The 24,346-nt window shown below is 36.9% G+C and overlaps 3 protein-coding genes across 4 annotated transcripts in view; all 3 read right to left on the reverse strand.

Annotated features, from left to right (window-relative positions):
- LOC139144828 (uncharacterized) lies at positions 1-4,105 on the reverse strand. Its single transcript, XM_070715620.1, has 3 exons — positions 3,869-4,105; positions 3,218-3,527; positions 1-2,725 (listed from the first exon to the last, which is right to left on the reverse strand). The coding sequence occupies exons 2-3, from the start codon at positions 3,418-3,420 to the stop codon at positions 1,663-1,665; spliced, it is 1,266 nt and encodes a 421-aa protein (XP_070571721.1). The 5' UTR covers positions 3,421-3,527; positions 3,869-4,105; the 3' UTR covers positions 1-1,662.
- A 7,712-nt stretch (positions 4,106-11,817) lies between these two features.
- LOC139146012 (uncharacterized) lies at positions 11,818-14,919 on the reverse strand. Its single transcript, XM_070717460.1, has 3 exons — positions 14,893-14,919; positions 13,025-14,451; positions 11,818-11,830 (listed from the first exon to the last, which is right to left on the reverse strand). Exons 1-3 carry the CDS (start codon positions 14,917-14,919, stop codon positions 11,818-11,820), a joined length of 1,467 nt encoding a protein of 488 aa, XP_070573561.1.
- Positions 14,920-15,004: 85 nt separating this feature from the next.
- Positions 15,005-24,346, reverse strand: part of LOC139144829 (developmentally-regulated GTP-binding protein 1) — a 17,974-nt gene continuing 8,632 nt past the window's right edge. The window contains exons 7-10 of one of the 2 annotated variants that reach the window (XM_070715621.1): positions 23,083-23,338; positions 20,602-20,714; positions 15,849-16,067; positions 15,005-15,328 (exon numbers count right to left, since the gene is read on the reverse strand). In XM_070715621.1, coding sequence (XP_070571722.1) covers positions 15,322-15,328; positions 15,849-16,067; positions 20,602-20,714; positions 23,083-23,338 — 595 coding nt within the window. In that variant the 3' untranslated portion in view covers positions 15,005-15,321. Of the gene's footprint in view, positions 15,329-15,844; positions 16,068-20,601; positions 20,715-23,082; positions 23,339-24,346 lie in introns of those variants that run through there. The other variant, XM_070715622.1, reaches the window with a different exon arrangement.

The following is a 24,346-nucleotide window of genomic DNA, read 5'->3' on the forward strand; positions in this document are numbered from 1 at the left end:
ACAAACACACTTATTTTATTTGTAAATACGTACTGGAAAATATGATAACAAACGCAAACATTATAACTTACTGAACGTAAAAGAAAATGTAATGATAGAAAGAGCTGCATACAAGAAATAAGAGCTTATGCATTGAAACAATAAATGTTCAGTTTGTGAATAACTGTTGTCGCATGTCCAGTAATGCTTTCCAGTAACTGTGAATGCTATAAATGAGAAAATGGCTCTTCTCTTGTAGTCTGGATTTTAGTTCAGGCATAGTGAAGTTGAAAGAAAAGTAAAATTAGAAGAACAGAAGAGAAAACTCTGAAATATATTCTGTATAGCTATACCATAAAACGGATAGCTTCTTTATAGTAGTTCGTTTGAAGGAGTATATTGTTGTAAGCATTTATTTTTTTCCGATGACAGCCATTTCGAAATGCAAACATCGATAAATTTGAGGTAATTTGTTATTCTAGTACCAAAATTCACACGGTGGCCTCTCATTTTTATTTTTGATTTTGTAAGACAATGGTTGAAAGTTTTGTTTGAGCAAAACATTTCGTCTTTCACTTTCGAGACGCGTACTACCCTGTTTTTTTCTGTAAACAAGCTCTCGAAAGCGAAAACTAAACTACCTTGGATTTTGAACGCTTTGTTTTCCAATATTGACAAAAAGTACGGCTCCATTAGCTGGCACTTTTAAAGTATACCTCAGTATTTCTCCCCTGTGTAGAAAAAACGTCTTCTTGTTCTACTCCCAAAAAGGTCGAAATACCCAGTAAAACTTATCCGTGCTTGTGTTTAATGTCGGGTGTTGTTGACAGCTGACCCTGGGACGAGCTTCATAATTTCGCTCAAATAATTTTCAGCTGAGGTGGATTATTAACATTCAAGTGAACTTGATTAAATGTTGGATGATCATATTACCATCCGCAGGGGGGCAGCAAAAATATCTCATAGGAACATTGACATGAATCTATATTGCTTCAATCATTTTAAAATAAAAGAATGTACGCTCGTTGTATGGATATATGGATTAAGATTTGTTCCGTGTTGCAGGATCTGTGCTCTTGTGGAATTGAATTGACACACAGTTGCGTGTCCTATACGCATGGTTACACAGTAACAGATCGATTGCAACACGCCTCATACAACCCGTAATACTCGTTCCCATCATTGAAAAAAGAGGGTTTTATATTAAAATGTACGTTAAACAGGTAAAACAGATAATTCATTCATTGGAAGTCCCTGACATATGGCATCATGGAATATTCAGGAACGGACATGTAAACTTAGCCAATAGTCGGGAGTAACGATGGAAGATCATGCAGTGCGTGAAAAGTTGCTACATTTCTCCTTAGCAGCTGCTTGGTGGTTTGTATGTACATAAACAGTTGAGGGGGAAGGGGAGTTGTAAATGTTCCGCCCTATGGGGTACGCGTCGAAGAAGATGCCGCGTGTCGGCTGTCCGGAATCATTCCCTTCGTGGGTATGTGCCAATTCAAAATAGGCACGATGCAGTCTCCCTCGCCAGATCTTTTACGGTTTTATTCGTGGCGAAATCCTTAAAACATCAGATGATTTTCCGACAGTACAACTACACAGTAGATACTAATGTTGTGTATGTTCATGTTTGTTACGTCTACTTCAAATCTGATTAAGTATGGCTGTGCTGCCCTACTTTCGTTTTCTCAGCCGTTCATAAGCTTCCTTTTGACGCCCAAATATGTATTTTGCTTTCTCGTATATCTCTAAATCAAAGTAGAGAGCATCCCTTACTTTGGGATCGGACTGAAGCTGTGATTTCAGCCGTTCTACAATCTGGTCCCTCGTCAGGTTTGACGCGTCGGCCTGGTTGTGAACTTCGTACGGATAGACGGCGTTCTCTTTCATTCCGGCACAGTTCGTATAGAATGGAAGATCGTACACTTCCTCGATCAACTTCAGTGACATGTCATATTCGCTTGTCATTCCTATGACAGCAAACCAGTTTTCTAGATTTTCTAGAACGTATTGCAGGATGACTGCCTTCTGTGACGTGGTGATGAAATGTTTCAGGATGATCTCGTTTTTCCACCAAGTAGGCAACTGCGCTGGCTTCGAAGAGTTGGCCGTCGATCTCTGATACTTTTCGACGAAGTGGTTGTACTTCTCCGTGAAGAATTCGTTGTTTACCAACAACTGCCTGAAAAAGAAACTCCCCTGGTGTATCACCCATTCGTTGATGGGAACCCGACCGGCATCACGGACCCTACACTGCTGGGCCCTCAGAAAGTGGCACATATTGTAAGCTGAAATAACGCGCTCGTATGGATCACGAAGGACGGTAAAGTAGGAACACGGTTTCGAAGCATACTCACACAAACCAAAAGTCGAGTCTCCGACGTAAAAATGCCGAGTCAAATTCATATCTCGACCCTTGAATAATAGTAACGAATAATACGTTGCAGCATTTACGTTCCCGATAACTTTTGGCGGGCCTTGACCAATTGCCTGTAGTAAGGTTCTCATGCAGCTTTTAATGGTTGTTCCGCCAGATTTTTGGTTGTGGACAAACACTATAGCTCCGTCTTTGTAACTCTGAGGCGATATCCCAGAATCAACTTGTCTCGTGAAGTAGTTTGGAAGACGGTTTTTCTTCTCCAACCAGGGAAATTTGTCGATGATTTCACTTCCTGAGCCAGTGGATGTTGAACGAGAATGCGTTATCTTATTGAATATTTCATGGAATACGGAAGGCCTGGTGAAAAATACAAATAAAGAGGTGTGAAGCACGTAAAAGATCCTTTGGAAATGTTTGAGCCACTCCAATGGACGGTTATACCATTATATAAAAGTTTACAAATGATGATAACAATTTTCTACGTTTTTTTCGATGGTTTATTAAACGTTAATTACTGTAAAAATGTCGAAAGCGAGCGAGGTGTATCTTAACTACAGGCTTCATTGTTTGAATAAACAGTGATCCGAAATATATAACAGATCTGCATGAGTATTTTGGTGAGTATTGCCCAATGTTGTGGACTTCGAGTTTGTTTTAGGTATTGCGATTATGCCATCGCCATAACATCCCATAGTATGATATACGAGATGATTTACGACCGGCGCACAGATTTATAGTCTACGAGTAACTGTTGTGATGTATTATTCCAAAATCGTGGAGACAATTGGACAACTGTATTGAGGCTTCCCGCATGATGAACATAACAAAATTATGGTCAATGCACCCTACCTTTCTCGATTATGCCCCGTGACAGTGTCCTGGTTTTGTCGAGAGGCCGTGTCAGGTTGTTGCTCAAACAGCAGTCCAACCACTGGTAGAATAATACTCAGCCAAAACCCTGCGATGAAAACTATCTTTAAAACACCCCCAAGTACAGCAAGTACGTGTTGTCGTGAACGAAGGGACCGACAGAGCAGCGACATCATCGGCATTTTTAAACCGTAAAGGGACTTGTAGTGTCTCTTATCCGGAACGACCCCGACACTTCTCTGTGAGAACACTATGATTTGTCGACAAGTTTGCTTTCATTTATAGGGTTCTGAAAGTAATAACACGCGTATTAGCGCTCTTCCCGTCGACAAGGAAACCCTTTTGTACGTTAACGAACACTTACAACGCTCGGAAACCGAAATTTTAATAACAAAACTGGCGTTTGTTGCAGAAATAACATCTGTCCGGCATACTGCAGATATTGTCGTATTTTCGTAATTGGGATAAAGTTCAGTAACCGAGTTAAAAAAATGTTTAATTTTTACACGTTGCGCAGATATAAGCTTGCGCATTCTCACCTACGCAACGGCTTCAACCCTGTGACATATGTCATACAGACTAACAGTCGATGAAAAATGTAAGGTGAAGGGGTTTTTTAAACAAACTTACAAAGGATGCGTATCTGCAAACGACTTCAGTTCTTCATTTTTGGGCGAGTAGACTTTTATTGCTATCACTTCAGTCAAGGCAACTTGCGTACGCTTTGCTGGGAAGGACTGAATCTAACCATAGGGAGCCAGACCAGTGCTGTTACTGACAAATAAAACACGTGACCTGAAAATGCTCCCGTGTTTCAGTGTATGTTGCGGCTGTCTGTAAATTGACACTTTTCTCTGACATCATTTTCACTGGTTTGTAACTAAATTGAAGTTGTTATAATCAATATCCCGAGCAGTATTCATCATGTATAGATTAAATTGAAAACATTAAGAATACAATTCAGTAATTTCTGAATCATCATTGAATTATCACTTTATCTGACAAGTTTAATTGCCTTAGCTTTAGCCGAGTCCTTCGAGTTATACATGCCTAATTGTGAAATCTTATTATTTTTGCAAATTACATTGTCTTACCTACTACAACAACATTATCTCATAAAAAATGTCCTCAACTTTAACCAAGTCCATCCAGTTAATTTTACTTCTCAGTAAGGTCACTTAAGGGAGGCTGCCATTTTGAGTTTAAAACATCGGTAAATCTTGGGAAATTGTCTCTCTAGTACCAAAATTTGCATGGTGAACCCAAATTTTTATTCTTAATTTTGAAAGATGGTCGAAAGATTTTTTGAGTAAAGTTTGAGCAAAAGTTTTAAGTCTTTTATGTTCGAGGCGCATACTACCTTAATGTTATATAGTATCTTCAAAGTAAGAAGCACGTTTCATTAACTTTGCCCCAGCCTATTCATAAATATACTCCTAATTAGGAAAGTTTGTTAAATATGAAAATTAGTTGATGAAAAAACGCTAAACAAATTTCACTAATGTTATATTATAGTATCTTCAATGTACCTAGCAAGTTTCATAAACTTTGGTCAAGTGGTATATCCCTAATTAGGAAAGTTCGTTAAATATGCAAATTAGTATGTAGCTGATGTAAATTTGCAAAATGACTTTCATTACTGTTATATCATAGTATCGTCAACATACACAGCAAGTGTCATCAATTTTGGTATGTCTATCCAGAGATATACCCCTAATTAGGAAAGTGCAAATGAATTGTGCTATCATCGAAACATTTGCATGATCTTGGAATCTGTTACACAGTTCCTTGATTAACATCTGTGAGAAGATATGATATTGTCATTCTGAGAATATGGGATTTCTGAACAAATACTTATGCAAGTTAGCATCGATTATGCAAGCAACATCCACCAAAAATACCGTCAATGACGCTGTACCTTCTCTAATGTGTGGCCACGTCAGGTAATTGGTTGTTGGCATGGAATTGTTGGTAAATAGTTGATGATGTAGGGGCATGAGGTGGGATATGGACCCAAAGAACCCAAAAGTTGATTAAATACATCGATCAAAAAAATTCTAAGCTACAGTATAAACTGCCTAAAGATAGTTCAATGTGGAAAAAAAAGTTAAATAATTCAGAAATAAGAATTAACAGTCCAAAATAGTAATGACGCACTTCCCTACTGACCTGAGTGCATGTGAAATACACAACCTGGCATCTGTAAATTAAATGTATACCAAGTGATCATTTTAAGTTACTTTTAACTGCTTTAATGCATTTTCCAAAGAGTCCTGTGGAAATGATGAAAACGCTTATCTGGTCTTGTGTTTGTAAAACCTCATGGCTGATAATTGTCATAGTATTGAAAAAAAAATTGAAAGTGAAGAAATTACTGTTTTTAATAGGCATATTTTCCTTGAAATACATGACCGTGTAAAGAATATATGCTAAAAGTGTTTAAGAGTAAATTTCTTTTCAAAAAATAATTTAATCTGTGACCAAAGGATTTTTATTCTTTGAGTTTACAAATTCAAACATTGCAATTTGTTCAATCATCTTGTTCAGTGCAAAATTTATAAAATGACTGAAAAATAAAAAAATTGGCAGAATTACAGTCTTTGTGATGTAAAATTATGGGTTGACATCACGATAATTGTTAATCTGTTCAAAGTACTACTATACTATAATTTAAAAAAGAAAAGTTCATGCAGAAACGGTAACATATATTGTCCGCAATGTAGTGTTAATTTTGACTTTATATCAAAATATGCCTTTGCTGGATACCAAATATATAGGGCGAAATATTAAAATCAGCCATGTTCAGCAAAATCCACACAACAGCATTGATCCTTTTCTAATTTGATTTGCTTTGCTTATGTTATCCTTGTATGACAGTCAGTACAATATGGAACTTGAACACAACACAGTGAATAAGTATGCTGTAAATGAAATGGTGTGGCTGCATCCACATGTAGCAATAGGAGTGCCTTTGTCTCTCACCCCTCATTTCCAACCTGTCCCATCCCTGAAAAAATAGTTTGGTCTTATATTTATAATATTAATAATTTCTGTATTTGTTAAAGTGTGCGGATCTCAAAAACGTTTGATCATAAACATTTTCATTGTTTTTTATAGCTGACCAGTCAGTTAACCTGTTTATTTTGAATATTTGCGCATTTTTCCTCAGTTTTTGACATTTTCAGAATACCATCTTATTCAATTTGTCATTTTCTAAAAGTTAAAATGCTCCTTTGTGTGGTCAAGCTTTCCACAAGCATCAAATGTGGTACTTCATATAGCTCAAAGCTGTATTAACCGCCATCTTGGAAATCGCAAAGGATTATGGGGCGACCGCAGTGCTATTGGAGGGGCAAACCCGGAAACATGTCACTGGCGCCATAGAGTTCTAGCATACACATCGTACCAGATACTCCCCTATTTCCGATCATTTCTACTACAGAACTATTATTTAAAGTTGAGATTTAAGTTCTTTTACTTGTTTTCTGTCGTGAAAAGTATTATTATTACCGTCAAGCCGTTTTACAAGATTTTTGAAGACCCAAACGACATCGTGTGTTGCTCCATTGCCAGGGATGCCAAGGAAAGGCGCCGACTTATTTTTTTAAAGTTGAATAAAATGTTCTTTCTGTTTGTGTTAGTCAATTAATCGAAATATTATGTTTCAAATTGATTAAATCATAGACAGTCTCGATTCTCCCGTCTATGATTCCATATTTACTGACTCATTCTTTCTCTTTTTGTGTTCGAAAGGCTTCTTGATTACAGAGAATACTCAACACAGGGCAATTGAAAATTCAAAGCAAAATACTTGGCCAGGTTGTATATATAGCAAAAACTTAAAATTCTACAGACTTTTGATAGTGATGACTTGTTCCAGGCCGTGAAATATGTCAAGTTGAAGTTTTCCCTCTAAAAGATGCGATGCTAGCGTTCGCGTTTTAAAGGCCAGACATGACCGCAATAAAACAGAGTGATGACATCGACCTGAAATCGACATCATTATTGAGGGTTAGCAGTGAACCATAAATATCGGCAAAATAAAACATCAAATGGCTAGACTTGTCACGAGCGAGAGGGGGGTGGGTGTTGGGTTACGCTGTAGCTGCACAGATATTGAAAATGTACATATGCTTTGGGTTTCCGGACATTTGATTAATTTTGAAACGAGTAGAACAAAACCAAGACTGCTGAAGTTACTCTTCATATGTTGGTTTCAGAAGTTTGCTAAAGTTAGAATTATACTTACCGAAAATGGTCGCCGTAGTCATCTGTTAAAAAATATGTCCTTCAACACCACGTTTCTTATGATCGGTGATGTCACATTTTATTATTTTCGTAAGGACAGACTAATGCACTAAACGCTTTTGGACTCTTACCTGCCTGTCAATACTAAATTATATATAATTATATATACTCGTAGTTTGAATGATAAATATGTCGATCTCAAAAAATGTTACCGTTCATGCTATAAATCTGTCATCACATAAAAAACATGTTTCGCGTAAATTTCATGATTATGGTCCTTTCCTATTAGTTTGACCATTGATTGTTTCAGCGGTGTTAATTTCCGATTTATTAAATATTTTAAATCGAAAATATTTTTTCTGGAGGAATTCAGACGTGTTTTAGTAGTTCTGTACAAGGAATGATCGGAAATAGGGGAGTATCTGGTACGATGTGTATGCTAGAACTCTATGGCTCCAGTGACATGTTTCTGGGTTTGCCCCTCCAATAGCACTGCGGTCGCCCCATAATCCTTTGCGATTTCCAAGATGGCGGTTAATACAGCTTTGAGCTATAGGAAGGTCTGCCTCTAGAGGGCGGGCATCATGAACGGTGTTTGTTAGTTATTTCCTCCACATAAATTTCTGATTGTACTGTAAACATTGAACATGGCCGACGTCCGATTTTTAGTCCCCACGGACACCGTCCGGGGGGACTTATAGGTTTGGTCATGTCCGTGCGTGTGTGCGTCCGTGCGTGCGTGTGTGCGTGCGTCCGTCCGTTCACGCAGATATCTCAGAGATGCAAGAAGCGATTTCATTCAAACTTGGTACAAGGATTACTTCATATGTCATACAGATGCACATCGATTTGTTTTGTGATACGATCCAATATGGCCGCCAGGCGGCCATTTTATTACGATTTTTTCATGTACAGAGCCATAACTCAGACATGTTTCAACCGATTTTATTCAAAGTTGGTACAAGGACATTGACCAATGTCATAGATATGCACGTCATTTTGTTTTGTGATACGATCCAATATGGCCGCCAGGCGGCTATTTTATTACGAGTTTTTCATGTACAGAGCCAGATCTCAGACATGTTGCAACCGATTTTATTCAAAGTTGGTACAAGGACATTGACCAATGTCATAGATATGCACATCAATTTGTTTTGTGATACAATCCAATATGGCCGCCAGGCGGCCATTTTATTACGATTTTTTCATGTACAGAGTCATAACTCAGACATGTTTCAACCGATTTTATCAAACGTTGGTACAAGGACATTGACCAATGTCATAGATATGCATGTCGATTTTTTTTGTGATACGATCCAATATGGCCGCCAGGCGGCCATTTTATTACAATATTTTCATATACAGTGCCATAACTCAGACATGTTTTAACCGATTTTATTCAAAGTTGGTACAAGGACATTGACCAATGTCATAGATATGCATGTCAATTTGTTTTGTGATAAAATCCAATATGGCTGCTGTGTGGCCATTTTATTACGATTTTTTCATATGCAGAGGCATAACTCAGGCATATCTCAACCGATTTTATTCAAAGTTGGTACAAGGACATTGATCTATGTCTTACATATGTACGTCAATTTGTTATGTGATACGATCCAATATGGCTGCTAGGCAGCCATTTTATTACGATATTTTCATGTACAGAGCAATAACTCAGACATGTTTCAACGGATTTTATTCAAAGTTGGTACAAGGAGATTGACTAATGTCATACATATGTATGTCAATTTGTTATGTGATACGATCCAATATGGCTGCCTTGCGGCCATTTTATTACGATTTTTTCCTGTCGAGGGCCATAATACTCTAAGGCATATCTTAACCGATTTTATTCAAAGTTGGTACAAGGACATTAACCTTTGTCATACATATGTATGTCAATTTGTTTCTTAATATGACCCAATATGGCTGCATGGCAGCCATTTTGTTACAATTTTTTCGTGTCCTTAGCCAAAACTTGGGCATGTCTCAATTAATGAAGAGGACTCTATCCTCTTAGGACATGTAATCAAAGTACCCATTAACAAGTGGGGACTGTGTCATCAACGATGACTTGTCCTGTCTAAAACTTTCACTCATTTTCGTTCATATGACTCTGAAACTCCAGGAAACGATTGGGAAGAAAGAGTTATCTTGAAATATTGAGGTACTCGCCGATATTTTGCAAAATTTAATGAGAAAAAAAGCAAGGAAAATGCCGACAGGCTTACACAATGACCGTTTTCAGACTCAGAGGCATATGATCATCTGCAGATTAAGCAACAGGCCCATATCACGTGAGGCCATGAGGGGATATCCACGCAACTCAGTACCAAACACTAGCAAACACAGAGTGAGCAAACACAAAGTGAGTACCCCTAACGTCAGCTCAGTAGTCTGTAATAGATCGTAGTCAAGTAAGAACCTTGGAGAAAGGCTTAACACTGTGGCTATGCCGCTAAGTCCCTTTTGATTTTTGTCACAGCTCAAAATCGTTCTCTTGCACCTCAACCTGAACCATGAACACCCCTACCAGTTTATGATATGACCCATCACAATGGCATGACGTCAACGGATCTTGACAGACGGAAGTCTTGACAGACGGAAGTAGTTGACACCAGCAAACTGGTTTTTCAACTCTAATACCTTCTCTGTCTATAAATAGACACGAGAAGGTAAAAACGACTCAGTTCTTGCCAGTCCCAAAAGGTATGTATGTACCAGATTCCTATCCGATAAGCTGTTCTTGAGATATTGCCTCAACAGACACATAGACAGACAGACAACGGTACGACCTAAGCTCAAATGTGTGAACACATGAGCTAAAAATAAAATGTACTAGTTATTTTATTATTTCGATGTTGTCGTTGTTGTGGGTACTTGTACTAGAACATTAAGTTTATCATTGGCCTTTCATGACATCAACTCAGTGAAATATTACAACTTCCTGCACTGCTACACAATCTGCCCTAAACTGTTGCCCCTTCTCTCTTTCATATCAACAAAACTAATATGAAAACGACAAATAAAGACAGCAAAAAAAGTTCCATTTCATTCTTCAATAACACTATTAATAATGAGCAAGCTCCATATGATCCTATCTTCAGGGAATTAGCACTACGATGGTCCATAAAACTCATGATTTTTTTCGCCATATTCCGTGATCTTACTATCCTCTTCATGAAGTTCTGGAATACCAAAATATTATCTTTTAACACATGATGAAAGGGACAAAGTCTGCCATTTTTCACGAATTTTGTTTCATACGAGATACTACTTATATTGTTTGACATGTTGAAAAGATACTGAATGAATGTGTAACCGTGCATATATTCGACCCCGGTTTTAGACACGATAAATGAAACCACTGCGAAAATGAATTAATGGTCATAACCATTAATTAATTCATTTTGAGCTGAGACACAACCTGATGGGTCACGATCATGCCCTTTAAGTTGCCACAAGTATCTCATCAAGCAGCTTGGCGTATTATAGATTCCTCTACTCCATTGGGGTATCCATCCTCACATCCTGTGTATACATAACGACCTATATCTTTTTCTGAATAGGTTTGTCACATTTTACAAGGAGTTCAAACATCAAATATGTAAATCTGAGTAGGAGACAACAGACTAGCCTTCAGGTATCCACTTTGTGCACACTTCTTATGAAACTTGTTGCAAGAAACATATTTTCGCATTCTTGTTTGTGTGAAACTAGAAAAGATAAGTGTTGAGTAAACAGAGAAATTTGACAGCAAAAGTGCATAGAACAATGTTTCGAATAATACCATTAACATGTTTTGCAGTTTTATGAGATGGCAACCTCACTACAAAGCTATCTGTCAAATTACAAAGCCACCCGAGAAAAAGATGTTTTGGCAAAAAGTGAAAACTAGCAAAAATTTTATGCAGATTTCATCATCACTTGAAAGTAGTGAAAAAGGTCATGACTGCAAACTTATGAACCAAACTTTATTGCTAATAGACTGTTTCAGAGAAGCAGAGTTTTGAAAAAAACATTACGGAAAAAAGGAGAAATTCAAAAAATATTTGAACATGCAGATTTTGCTTGTTTACAGAATTTATGACATCCTCCAAGAAGCTGCTCATCAAAAGCTACATCTGAGAAAATGTTTGATGAAACATGAGAAAATCAGCCAAACAAATCTGCGTACGCAAATTCCCTAATCATGTGAACAAAATTGAAGTTTAGTCATCCTGAGTGCTTTGCACATAAAAGGTTTCATGGAGGACCACTGACATCACAATCAACCTACCTATACCAACAGCTCTGAGTCTCTGACGGCAGAGCTGAGGTTAAAAATATTTTCATGCAAGAATCCTGAAGATCCAGAAAGAGACCTGAAAGTCTTACATTTAAAACCAAGATTGTGAAGACAAGTCAGTGGGAGACTGTCAACTGGCAGAGATGCTGAAGGACTCGAAGAATGTGCACTGATATTTTCAAAGTTGACGATTCCAGCAGCTCTCTTTGAGGAGATACAGAAAGTTCATAAAGAAATTCAGTAGTGTACTCAAGTTTTGAAGGTGGTGAATACTGCAATTTCCTAATATCCACGTCTGATTCAGCCTGAATCCAGCTATCTTATCCATACCCAATTCAAAATGCATATCCAGATATCTACTATACTGATAATATCAACATTCAACCTAGATATCCCGCTATCTTACATCCATACCCAATTCAACATGCACATCCAGATATCTACTGTACTGATAATGTCAACATTTAATCTAGATATCCCGCTATCTTACATCCATACCAAATTCAAACATGCACATCCAGATATCTACTGTACTGATAATATCAACATTCAACCTAGCTATCCCGCTATCTTACATCCATACCCAATTCAACATGCATATCCAGATATCTACTGTACTGATAATATCAACATTCAACCTAGATATCCCGCTATAATACAGCCATACCCAATTCAACATGCATATCCAGATATCTACTGTACTGATAATATCAACATTCAACCTAGCTATCCCGCTATCTTACATCTATACCCAATTAAACATGCACATCCAGATATCTACTGTACTGATAATGTCAACATTTAATCTAGATATCCCGCTACCTTACATCCATACCAAATTCAAACATGCATATCCAGATATCTACTGTACTGATAATATCAACATTCAACCTAGATATCCCGCTATCTTACAGCCATACCCAATTCAACATGCATATCCAGATGTCTACTGTACTGATAATATCAACATTCAACCTAGCTACCCCGCTTTCTTACATCCATACCCAATGCAACATGCATATCGAGATATCTACTGATAATATCAACATTCAATTCAACCTAGATATCTAGCCAGATATCTAACACCCATATCTCGTATCTACATCTAATGCAACCTAGATATACAGATATGTAATATCCATATGCATTTAAATCTGGATATCAAGATACCTAATATCCGTATCTGATTCAATTTGGATATCCAGATACTTAACATCCACATCCAATGCAACATGGTTATATCAAGATACCTAGTATCCGCATCCAATGCAACATTGATATCCAGATACCTAACATCAACATCCAATGCAACATGGATATCCACATACCTAATATCCACATCCAATGCAACATGGATATCAAGATAACTAATATCAACATCCAATGCAACATGGATATCCAGATACCTAGTATCCGCATCCAATGCAATATGGATATCCAGATAACTAATATCCACATCCAATGCAATATGGATATCCAGATAACTAATATCCATATCCAATGCAATATGGATATCCAGATACCTAGTATCCGCATCCAATGCAACATGGATATCCAGATAAGTAATATCAACATCCAATGCAACATGGATATCCAGATAACTAATATCCACATCCAATGCAACATGGATATCCAGATACCTAATATCCACATCAAATGCAACATGGATATCCACATAACTAATATCCACATCCAATGCAACATGGATATCCAGATACCTAATATCCACATCCAATGCAACATGGATATCCAGATAACTAATATCCACATCCAATGCAACATGGATATCCAGATACCTAATATCCACATCCAATGCAACATGGATATCCAGATAGCTAATATCCACATCCAATGCAACATGGATATCCAGATACCTAGTATCCGCATCCAATGCAACATGGATATCCAGATACCTAATATCCACATCCAATGCAACATGGATATCCAGATAACTAATATCCACATCCAATGCAACATGGATATCCAGATAACTAATATCCACATCCAATGCAATATGGATATCCAGATAACTAATATCCACATCCAATGCAATATGGATATCCAGATACCTAGTATCTGCATCCAATGCAACATGGATATCCAGATAACTAATATCCACATCCAATGCAACATGGATATCCAGATACCTAATATCCACATCAAATGCAACATGGATATCCAGATAACTAATATCCACATCCAATGCAATATGGATATCCAGATAACTAATATCCACATCCAATGCAATATGGATATCCAGATAACTAATATCCACATCCAATGCAATATGGATATCCAGATACCTAGTATCTGCATCCAATGCAACATGGATATCCAGATAACTAATATCAACATCCAATGCAACATGGATATCCAGATACCTAATATCCACATCAAATGCAACATGGATATCCAGATAACTAATATCCACATCTAATGCAACATGGATATTCAGATACCTAACATCAACATCCAATGCAACATGGATATCCAGATACCTAATATCCACATCCAATGCAACATGGATATCAAGATACCTAATATCCACATCCAATACAACATGGATATCCAGATACCTAATATCCACATCCAATGCAACATGGATATCCAGATACCTAATATCCACATCAAATGCAACATGGATATCCAGATACCTAACATTCAAATCTGATTCAACCTAGATTCCAGATATTGACGGTACCTTTTAGCAGAGATGAACGATGAATCAGTTGTTCAAACCGTTTCTTTGTATGAACGATATAATTTGCTTGTAATGTAAGCTCTCATTCTCTTTGTCTTGCTTGGGTGTATGTACACTGCAGTTACTAACTCGTCAGGCATCTGTGGGTAATGATCAGCAAGAGTTTGTTGAAATTTACTCCTTTCCTTCATACAGTTACAATATTCATAAAGCTACAGACTTAGAGCAAATTTTATTTCCACAGCAACATTCATTAGACATGTCAGATGCCTTGCTTGAACCTAACGGGCACCCAAATGACAAACATTTTGTGTAGTGTCTCTGTGATGCTGTCACACGTGAAATTTAATCATCATATCAGAGATATCTCGGTAGCCACTTTCATCCAAATTTACCTGTCTATGGTTCCTAACAGACCTTCAAAAACAAGTGAGTTGTACACATGTTTGGTAGAAGGTTTGTGTATGTAAGAACATCAAAACTGTCTATTCCAATTAATTTATCATTACTGACACTGTAGAGTGGATAATACATGAAATTTTGTCGATTTTAATATCCTTATTTTAGGTTGTACAAATCACAATATAATGAATGGGATTTAAAATCAGCAGTTGTTTGACAGTATCTATGGTGACCGTATCTATGGTGACAGTATCTATGGTGAGCAGTTGTTCTGAATTATCAGCTTGGGCAAGCATTGGTGAAATGAAGTTTCCATAGTTACAAATACCACATGCATTTTATGTTGGTATCAAAGCACAATGGTGAAATGTGACTTGTCTTTTCAACATCAATGGTACAGTTCTTGCATGAGCACATCGAAACATCATCATACTCCTCCACCTATTAGATTCTGTAATGTGAAAAAAAAAATAGATTTAACATTCAATTTTTGGAGGACGATGAATTTGGAAAACAAAAATTGACCGAGTATTGGCAAAAGTTTGACATCACGAATTGGCTTGTGATGCTGAAATACCAGTCTGATTGTTGCATTTAATCACCACTGTCTTTGCACAAATTCATTAAATTTCACATCACGCTTGTGTACCATGTGTGTGCAAAGAGAGTGTCATGTGTTTGTTCCATGTACACACAGGAGTATTCCAAACCGCCACCATGTATCTATGATAAATGTCACTCAATAATCGTAACATTTTTTCAATATTCCTAGGAGAATGGAATTTTACAAATTTTGATCATATCAAACAAATACTGGCCAAATTCTTAATTTACATGGCATTACTATGCAGATCAGTGCCATTCTATGACATATGAAATGAAACATACCCCTAGGATAATATTAAATATCAATATGGCTGAGCAGTATCCAAGCAATGTACAACATGTACACTACTCAACATTTCACTCACTTCTTCACAATCTGTATCACATCTTCATCATCCAGGGTGTGTTCTTTGCCAACTTTCTGAGGGTTGTGTTTCACAGACGATCCCCAGACCAGAGCGTATTTGAACTCCTTCATGATAGCTTTATGCAAATTGTTACAGAAATCTTCCACTGATGATTGGCCGTTTTTCAAAACAACTGGTGATTCATAATCTGGCAGCTGTCCCTTTGGTTTTGTGTAACTGTCATATCAGGTGAAATAATAATAATAATAATAGTGACAATAAAAAGTACATTTGTAATACGCCTGATCACTGAGAACAGAGCTCAAGGTGCAATAATGACAAAGTACATTATATCAGAGGCAATATTGAATCACTGGGAATGGAGACTGGGCTAACGAACAAGGTTAAACTACTGTTTAAAGAGAAAAGTCTTGAGGGAACGGTGGAAGGAAAGGGCAGAGTTCGAGTGGCGAAGGTCACAAGGAAGTTTGTTCCAAAATGCAGGGCAAACGTGAGAGAAAGCTCTCTCACCAAAGTCTTTGTTGAAACTCTTGGAATACTGAGAAGTCGAGAATCTGAGGAAGAGTGGACTTGTCTTTTTTGAGTGTATTGATGTAGAAATTCAGAGTGATATCGTGGTCCTGTACCCATAACTGAATTGAAGCAAGTAGATACAACTTTGTAGTGGATAACTAATAGGCAGACAGTGTAATTTTGCAAAAGGGGTTGGACATGATTGTACTTTTTAACATTACAGACGAGATAAGCGACAGCATTTTGCACTTTTCACAACTTGTCCATAAGCTGTTTAGGGCAACCAGAAAGGAGACAGTTACAACAATCAAAAAATACCGTCAATGACGCTGTACCTTCTCTAATGTGTGGCCAGGTCAGGTAATTGGTTGTTGGCATGGAGTTGTTGGTAAATAGTTGATGATGTAGGGGCATGAGGTGGGATATGGACCCAAAGAACCCAAAAGATGATTAAATACATCAATCAAAAAAATTCTAAGCTACAGTATAAACTGCCTAAAGATAGTTCAATGTGGAAAAAAGTTAAACAATTCAGAAATAAGAATTAACAGTCCAAAATAGTAATGACGCACTTCCTTACTGACCTGAGTGCATGTGAAATACACAACCTGGCATCTGTAAATTAAATGTATACCAAGTGATCATTTCCAGTCACTTTTAACTGTTTTTAATGGATTTTCCAAAGAGTCCTGTGGAAATGATGAAAAACGCTTATCTGGTCTTGTGTTTGTATAACCTCATGGCTGATAATTGTCATAGTATTGAAAAAAAATTGAAAGTGAAGAAATTACTGTTTTTAAATAGGCATATTTTCCTTGAAATACATGACCGTGTAAAGAATATATGCTAAAAGTGTTTAAGAGTAAATTTCTTTTCAAAAAATAATTTAATTTGTGACCAAAGGATTTTTATTCTTTGAGTTTACAAATTCAAACATTGCAATTTGTTCAATCATCTTGTGCAGTGCAAAATTTATAAAATGACTGAAAAACAAAAAAAATTGGCAGAATTACAGTCTTTGTGATGTAAAATTATGGGTTGACATCACGATAACTGTTGATCTGTTTGAAGTACTAATATACTATAATTTAAAAAAGAAAAATTCATGCAGAAACGGTAAAATATATTGTCAGCAATGTAGTGTTAATTTTGACTTTACATCAAAATATGCCTTTGCTGGATACCAAATATATAGGGCGAAATATCAGCCATGTTCAGCAAAATCCACACAACAGCATTGATCCTTTTCTAATTTGATTTGATTTGCTTATGTTATCCTTGTATGACAGTCAGTACAATATGGAACTTGAACACAACACAGTGAATAAGTATGCTGTAAATGAAATGGTGTGGCTGCATCCACATGCAGCAATAGGAGTGCCTTTGTCTCTCACCCCTCATTTCCAACCTGTCCCATCCCTGAAAAAATAGTTTGGTCTTATATTTATAATGTTAATAATTTCTGTATTTGTTAAAATGTGCGCATCTCAAATACTTTTGATCATAAACATTTTCATTGTTTTTTATAGCTGACCAATCAGTTAACCTGTTTATTTTGAATATTTGCGCATTTTTCCTCAGTATTTGACATTTTCTGAATACCTTCTTATTCAGTTTGTCATTTTCTAAAAGTTTAAATGCTCCATTGTGTGGTCAAGCTTTCCACAAGCATCAAATGTGGTACTTCATATAGGAGGGTCTGCCTCTAGAGGGCGGGCATCATGAACACTCCTGTGTTTGTTAGTTAATTCCTCCACGTAAACTTCTGATTGTACTGTAAACATTGAACATGGCCGACGTCCGATTTTCCTGTCTAAAACTTTCACTCATTTTCGTTCATATGACTCTGAAACTCCAGGAAACGATTGGGAAGAAAGGGTTATCTTGAAATATTGAGGTACTCGCCGATATTTTGCAAAATTAAATGAGAAAAAATGCAAGGAAAATGCCGACAGGCTTACACAATGACAGTTTTCAGACTCGGAGGCATATGATCATCTCTGCAGATTATGCAACAGGCCCAGATCACGTGAGGCCATGAGGCGATATCCACGCACTCAGTACCAAACACTAGGCGCTCACAGAGTGAGCAAACACAAAGTGAGTACCCCTAACGTCAGCTCGGTAGTCTGTAATAGATTGTAGTCAACTAAGAAACCTTGGAGAAAGGCTTAACACTGTGGCTATGCCGCTAAGTCCCTTTTGATTTTTGTCATAGCTCAAAATCGTTCTCCCACACCTCAACCTGAGCCATGAACACCCCCACCAGTTTATGATATGACCCATCACAATGGCATGACGTCAACGGATCTTGACAGACGGAAGTCTTGACAGACGGAAGTTCTTGACAGCAGCATATTGGTTTTCAACTCTAATACCTTCTCTGTCTATAAATAGACACGAGAAGGTAATAATGAATGTTGACATTTTTTCCTTCCAACATTTGTTGAAATTAATCATTTCACTGCACACAATTGTTATCTATTTTTCCCGTATTTGCCTGTTTTTTAAAAGGACTAATTAACAAAGCCACGTTTCTAGAGTGGCATCGGCAAAAACAGAAATTTGAGCTGGAATGGGCAGAACTGCTCTTATCCCTGTGGTAGAGTAACACTTATTTGACAATTCTGTGCAACAACGGTATGGACCTCAAGCAGATGAGCTCACTTCAATTTCAAACTTTGCTGTAGAGAATGATGAAGTCACAACAAAACGTTGATGTTGCATGGTAAATATCAATGAATCAGGTAACAGTGATAAAATCATCTAAATGGATCAGAAAATCACATGACCAAGGAATCAGAACATCTGAGAATTCTGCAAATCAGGCCAGACTAAGCTAAAAAGACAGTTTTTAATAATGTTTTATGGTATGTTCATTACTTTTTTCTGGAAAAAAAATACATTTTCATGTTCTTCTCTCCCGGATACATAGAAATTCAAACTATTAGTCCAATAAACATTAAATATTATTAACAATATGCAATGGTAATGTTGACAAATGAATTCTAGTCTGGATTTAAATTCACTTGTTAGGCCAAGAAAAATAAAGTTTGTTTCTATTCCTCGCACGCGTCGATTCAGACCCACTGCGTCAACCTTCTTTTCTGCTCAAGAGTGAATAAAAAAATAAACGCAAAAATACGCGATGATAGTGCATAACACAGTGCTGTATAAAACAGAACTGTAAAAAAAATAATTGACACTAATAATTCATTCAGAACTGTACACATATGTCACTGTTATATTACGCTATCAAAACTGTGCATTGTTGAACTAAAAGTCAAACTGCAGAACTGTTGCCATACAAAAATAATAAAGCAACACTGCTGTGCATTTATCTCTGTGTGCATTCCTATGTTGTTATCATGTTTTTTCCGCGTTCTTGTTGATTGAAGAATTAAAAAAATTTCACAGTAAAAAAAACTGCGTCACCGATTCATTTTTGAAACATCTCTGGGATAAGAAACAAACTTTTTCTTTTTCTTGGCCTAAGCAATAACATTTGACATTGCATGTGTAGAGATTGTTTTGACAAGTTGAAAACTTATAATTTCTGCATGAAATGTAGAACAAGAAACTTAGTTTTACATAGAGAAGAAAACTACTGGAAAAACAACAAACGATAAAGCTAAGTTGGCTTTAAGAATTATTCCTTCCAACCCTCTTTTTTGAATGAAATTTTGTTGAAAATGGTGCAAGATAACCAACGACATTCCTTCTGCATCATAATCACTAATAGTGCCATACCCAAATACCTCCTCATCATTATTTTCTTACAAAAAAAATTCTTTGAAAACTGTGTTAAGTGTTTATTTTAAGCCAATCATTTATATTTGCTGTGGCTGAGAATTCAATTTTGTCAAGCTATAAAGCTTTTGCAGTTGTAGGTTTCTTACTATATATATAGCTGCATGCACACAACATCGGACACTGCTGTTAGAAATTCAGACAAATTTTGTCAGTGTTGTATGCGTCGCAGTTGTTGAAGTCTGGAATCTAAGCAGTTGATAAGTCTTTCAGTGTACATTGTTACATTATAAGTCACCATTAAAATTTTGTAATCATCATGCTTGCAAGTGTAATTTCAAAAAATGTAATCTAAATTTTGAACAAATATTTATTTTGCAGAATAATGAGAGAAAAATTACTTCATTTGCAAACAGCCCTATTGGGAAGACATACAGCTTCATTAAAACTTCTAAACTACGGACACTTTATTGGCTTCAACACTTACATTCTTACTAGGTTGAGATATTCCCAAATCTTCTCTAAAAGATCATCAAAGTTCCATTTGTGATGAGCAGATATCGGAACACAGTGGGGAATCTTGTAAATAACATCCAATTCCTGAGAGAAAAGTGTGAAAACTGTAAGACTATCGAGTAATAAAATCCTGAACTATGAATTAATTTTTTGTTGGGTGAGTGCATTGATATAGACCAGACACACCAATATTTGTTTATAGACAGTCATGCTCTGTACGGTAGAAAGTGCTACCCATTAATATTGGTAGGATCATATCTATGCATTGTAGTCCTGAACAGTGAACTTTAATATTATTGTCATCCTGCTGAGTAAAAATTTCCATTTTTGTTATTTTAACATCGATTCAGATCTTGTATACTACAAGAAACCCTAAATATAAAAACATAGCATGACTACATCATTATTGTAATAGACCTAGAGTGAGAAACAAGGTTATAGTTACTGAACAGCTTTGTGTCTAAATTTGATTATACCAATATGTTTGAAGACATTGCTGGCTTACTTGTCAATGGTTATTTCACTGTTGAGCTGTTAAAATGAGGGCCCTCTGTGTTTGATTGGAAAATATACAGATCGGCACACACACACACACACACACAACAAAGACATAAACAGTGTTCTCCCTGAATAAGGTAACAAGGGCGTGGTGCCCTCTTGTGAATTCCGAGCGCCCCCTTGCCAGAAATGAAAAAGATTCATTTTTTTGAAAAATAAAACAATAAAATGTACGGGGAAAAAAAGTTGACAGTGATTTACAAGCAAAATGCAAGCGTGAGCGTCGATCCTGCAGGCTGCAATCGTAATTCTCATCAATCTTGCAAATCTCGCGAGTTTGTGATGTCATCCGAGACCACTACCCCATGTGCAACTCATTGATGGCAGCCATATTTGCATGGCACAGGCCGTAACGTTAGCCATGGTCCCTCCATACGGACCGTGCATTAGGTAACCGACTTAGCTGAGTAAACATGCCAAGGAGCTTGAGGGTAACCAAGGACAGCACAGTACACTGAAGTTTTTATAGGAGGTTAGAATTTCGCTTGTGTATTCCTTCCCAAAACATACGGTGTCGCTCAAATTTGATCAGAATTGGTACATACCAGTATGGGTTAGCAAAAATCAACAATAAATGTTGTTTCTATCTGTTCAGCGCAGGAAAATTGTACGTTGATGTTATGACAATGATTTCTGCACAGTACAACCAGAAAAACAACAAGAAATATTTAAACCAGAAAAACAAGAATGACAAAAGTAATTAAGGTCTGAAACTTTAGGTACTGGAGGTCAACTTTAGCAACATGCATAGCTGAAAGGCAGCTAGCCCCTCTTAGTTTGACCATAGACGGTCTTCCTCCCCTCTACCGACGGTCTTCCTCCCCTCTACTGTCTATGGTTTGGGCAGTTCTGTTAATATGTAACAATTCATAAACAACTCCCCTCTACTGACGGTCTTCCACCCCTCTACTGTCTATGGTTTAGGCAGTTCTGTTAATATGTAACAGTTCATAAACAATGACAGGAAATGACTCAAGATAAGTGGAGTTTGCCTGTTTCTTACTGGCATGTAACTCCTGCACACATGCAGAATTTCCCTTTTTCTCACCTCATTTGCACATTTTTGACACTGATATGTTCATTTGAACAAATTCACATCTCAACCCCTACATCTACCTATACACCAAATACTGAGATGGTAGCTTTGGCGGTATGGGAGCCTTTGTGTGTGACGGACATACATCTGCACATACCCACAAATATACAGACATACAGTCATCATATAAGCTCTTTTTGGTATTTATATATAAAACCAAATATGAGCTAACAAAACGACCTATTTTTAGTCTAAGTCGGACGTGTACGTGTATCAGGCTGAGAACACGTAACCTTAAGTGTTATGGTGATAATTTTGACATCGATGAATAAATGTATGTCTGTCGCTATGTTTTCGTTTTCAAAAAATGTAATCTTCATTGAAATCAGTGAACTTGAATAAAAGTTATGGAACACTGTCTCAGATTTCTTTTCCTTTGAGTTTTTTATACGAAAAAAATCTGAAAAAAAACTCCCCAAGTGCCACCAAATAACACCATTTTAATCTCTGTTTTTCAAAAGCTCCAACGGCAGGAGGGGGGACACCCTCTCCTGACCTCCCCCTGCGACCGCTGTCGCGGTCGCATGTGGTGCTTTGCACCACATCTTCGCCCTCTTATAAAAAAATCTTGGGAGAACACTGATAAATATTCATTCTATTTCACTTCTCTAAAAAAAAGGTCTCTTTTTCAATCAATCAATCTACAAACAAACAGAACCACTTGGAGAATAAAATGAACATTGTACAAAACGTATGTTCCAAACAACAGGCATTGAACTACTTTGTACATGTAGATGATTCAAACTATTAAAGATTGCATGAAAATAAATGAAACCATCAACAATTAAAAAAACTCACCGGAATAGATATTTGATCAATTTTATTTAGCACATAGATACATGGGATGAAAGACCTGTTTCCTTCGATGACATCAATTAGGTCGTCTGCTGTGCTATCTGCTCTCAGTGTCACATCAGCATTGTGGATCTTGTATTCCGACAAGATAGTTTTCACAGTGTCAAGGTCCAGCTGCGACTGTGCACAGGTCGCTGTCAGATTAATGCCGCCTTTGTCTTTCTTCCGGAAAGCGATGTTTGGCGGTTTTTTGTTCAACCTGACGATAGGGAAATTATAACAAATTTGATTTTAGTAAAATTTGATAGTGATATCAAATGATTTCAAATAAGTGTCAAAAAAAGAGTGTTTTTAACTTTCTCCTGCAGATTGAATCATTTTTCAACCAAGTTAAATTTTGTTGAATAATCTTTTGTTAATGAAATCATCAAGAATAAAATAACGCAATGATACGGTGTCGCTCACATTTGATCAGAATTGGTACATACCAGTACCAATAATCCTTAAATTAAATTCTAAGTTTCAAATTGTTCAGAAACTAATAAAATTGAAGAAGCCTTTAGTAAATAATGTCTGAGCACACAAATCAAGGGGAATTGTGGGTAGTCTCACTTACTGTGGAGCAGGTCTGTTAATATGTAACAGTTCATAAACAGTGACAGGAAATGACTCAGGTCAGTGGAGTTGCCTGTTTCAGTCACTGGCATGCCACCACTCCTGCACATTTGCAGGATTTCCCTTTTTCTTACCTCATTTGCACATTTTTGACACTGACATGTTCATTTGAACAATGTCACATCTCAACCCCTGCGTTTACCTGTACACCAAATACTGAGATGGCAGCTTTGGCGGTATGGGAGCTTTTGCGTGTGACGGACATACATCCGCACATACATACCCACATACATACAGCCATACAGACGCCACTGACTCACCATATAAGCTCTTTTTGGTATTTATATACATACCAAATATGAGCTAATAAGAAGTTCAAGTTGAAGTAATTAATAACGGTGAGTGTGATTTTGATATTTCAAAAACCTAAATCAATGTTTTGAATATTGATCAGCATGAAACAAACGTCATTGACTTATCTAATAAAGTGGAAATTGTGGCAGACAATTTGCTTTGCAAGATCATTGAAAACTGGATGTACGTTCAAGTACCAGCAAATTCAGAACTGCAATTATGAAGAGTAATCCCTTGCTGGTAAAATGTTTACAGCTTCTCCACAGAGCTTTGAGTAGACTTGGAAATGTGCCTGCCT

This window comes from Ptychodera flava, chromosome 12 (genome assembly GCF_041260155.1).
Source record: "Ptychodera flava strain L36383 chromosome 12, AS_Pfla_20210202, whole genome shotgun sequence".
In the NCBI taxonomy this organism is placed as follows: domain Eukaryota; kingdom Metazoa; phylum Hemichordata; class Enteropneusta; family Ptychoderidae; genus Ptychodera; species Ptychodera flava.

Bases quoted from the DNA above. Each gene is read 5' to 3' on its own strand.
- LOC139144828 (XM_070715620.1), bottom strand. From the start codon at position 3,420: ATGCCGATGATGTCGCTGCTCTGTCGGTCCCTTCGTTCACGACAACAC. The intron at 2,726-3,217 runs GTAGGGTGCATT...ATTTTTCACCAG, and splicing joins ACGGGGCATAATCGAGAAAG to GCCTTCCGTATTCCATGAAA.
- LOC139146012 (XM_070717460.1), bottom strand. From the start codon at position 14,919: ATGTGTACAACTCACTTGTTTTTGAAG. The intron at 14,452-14,892 runs GTCTGTTAGGAA...TCTGGAATCTAG, and splicing joins CAACTCACTTGTTTTTGAAG to GTTGAATCAGATTTGAATGT.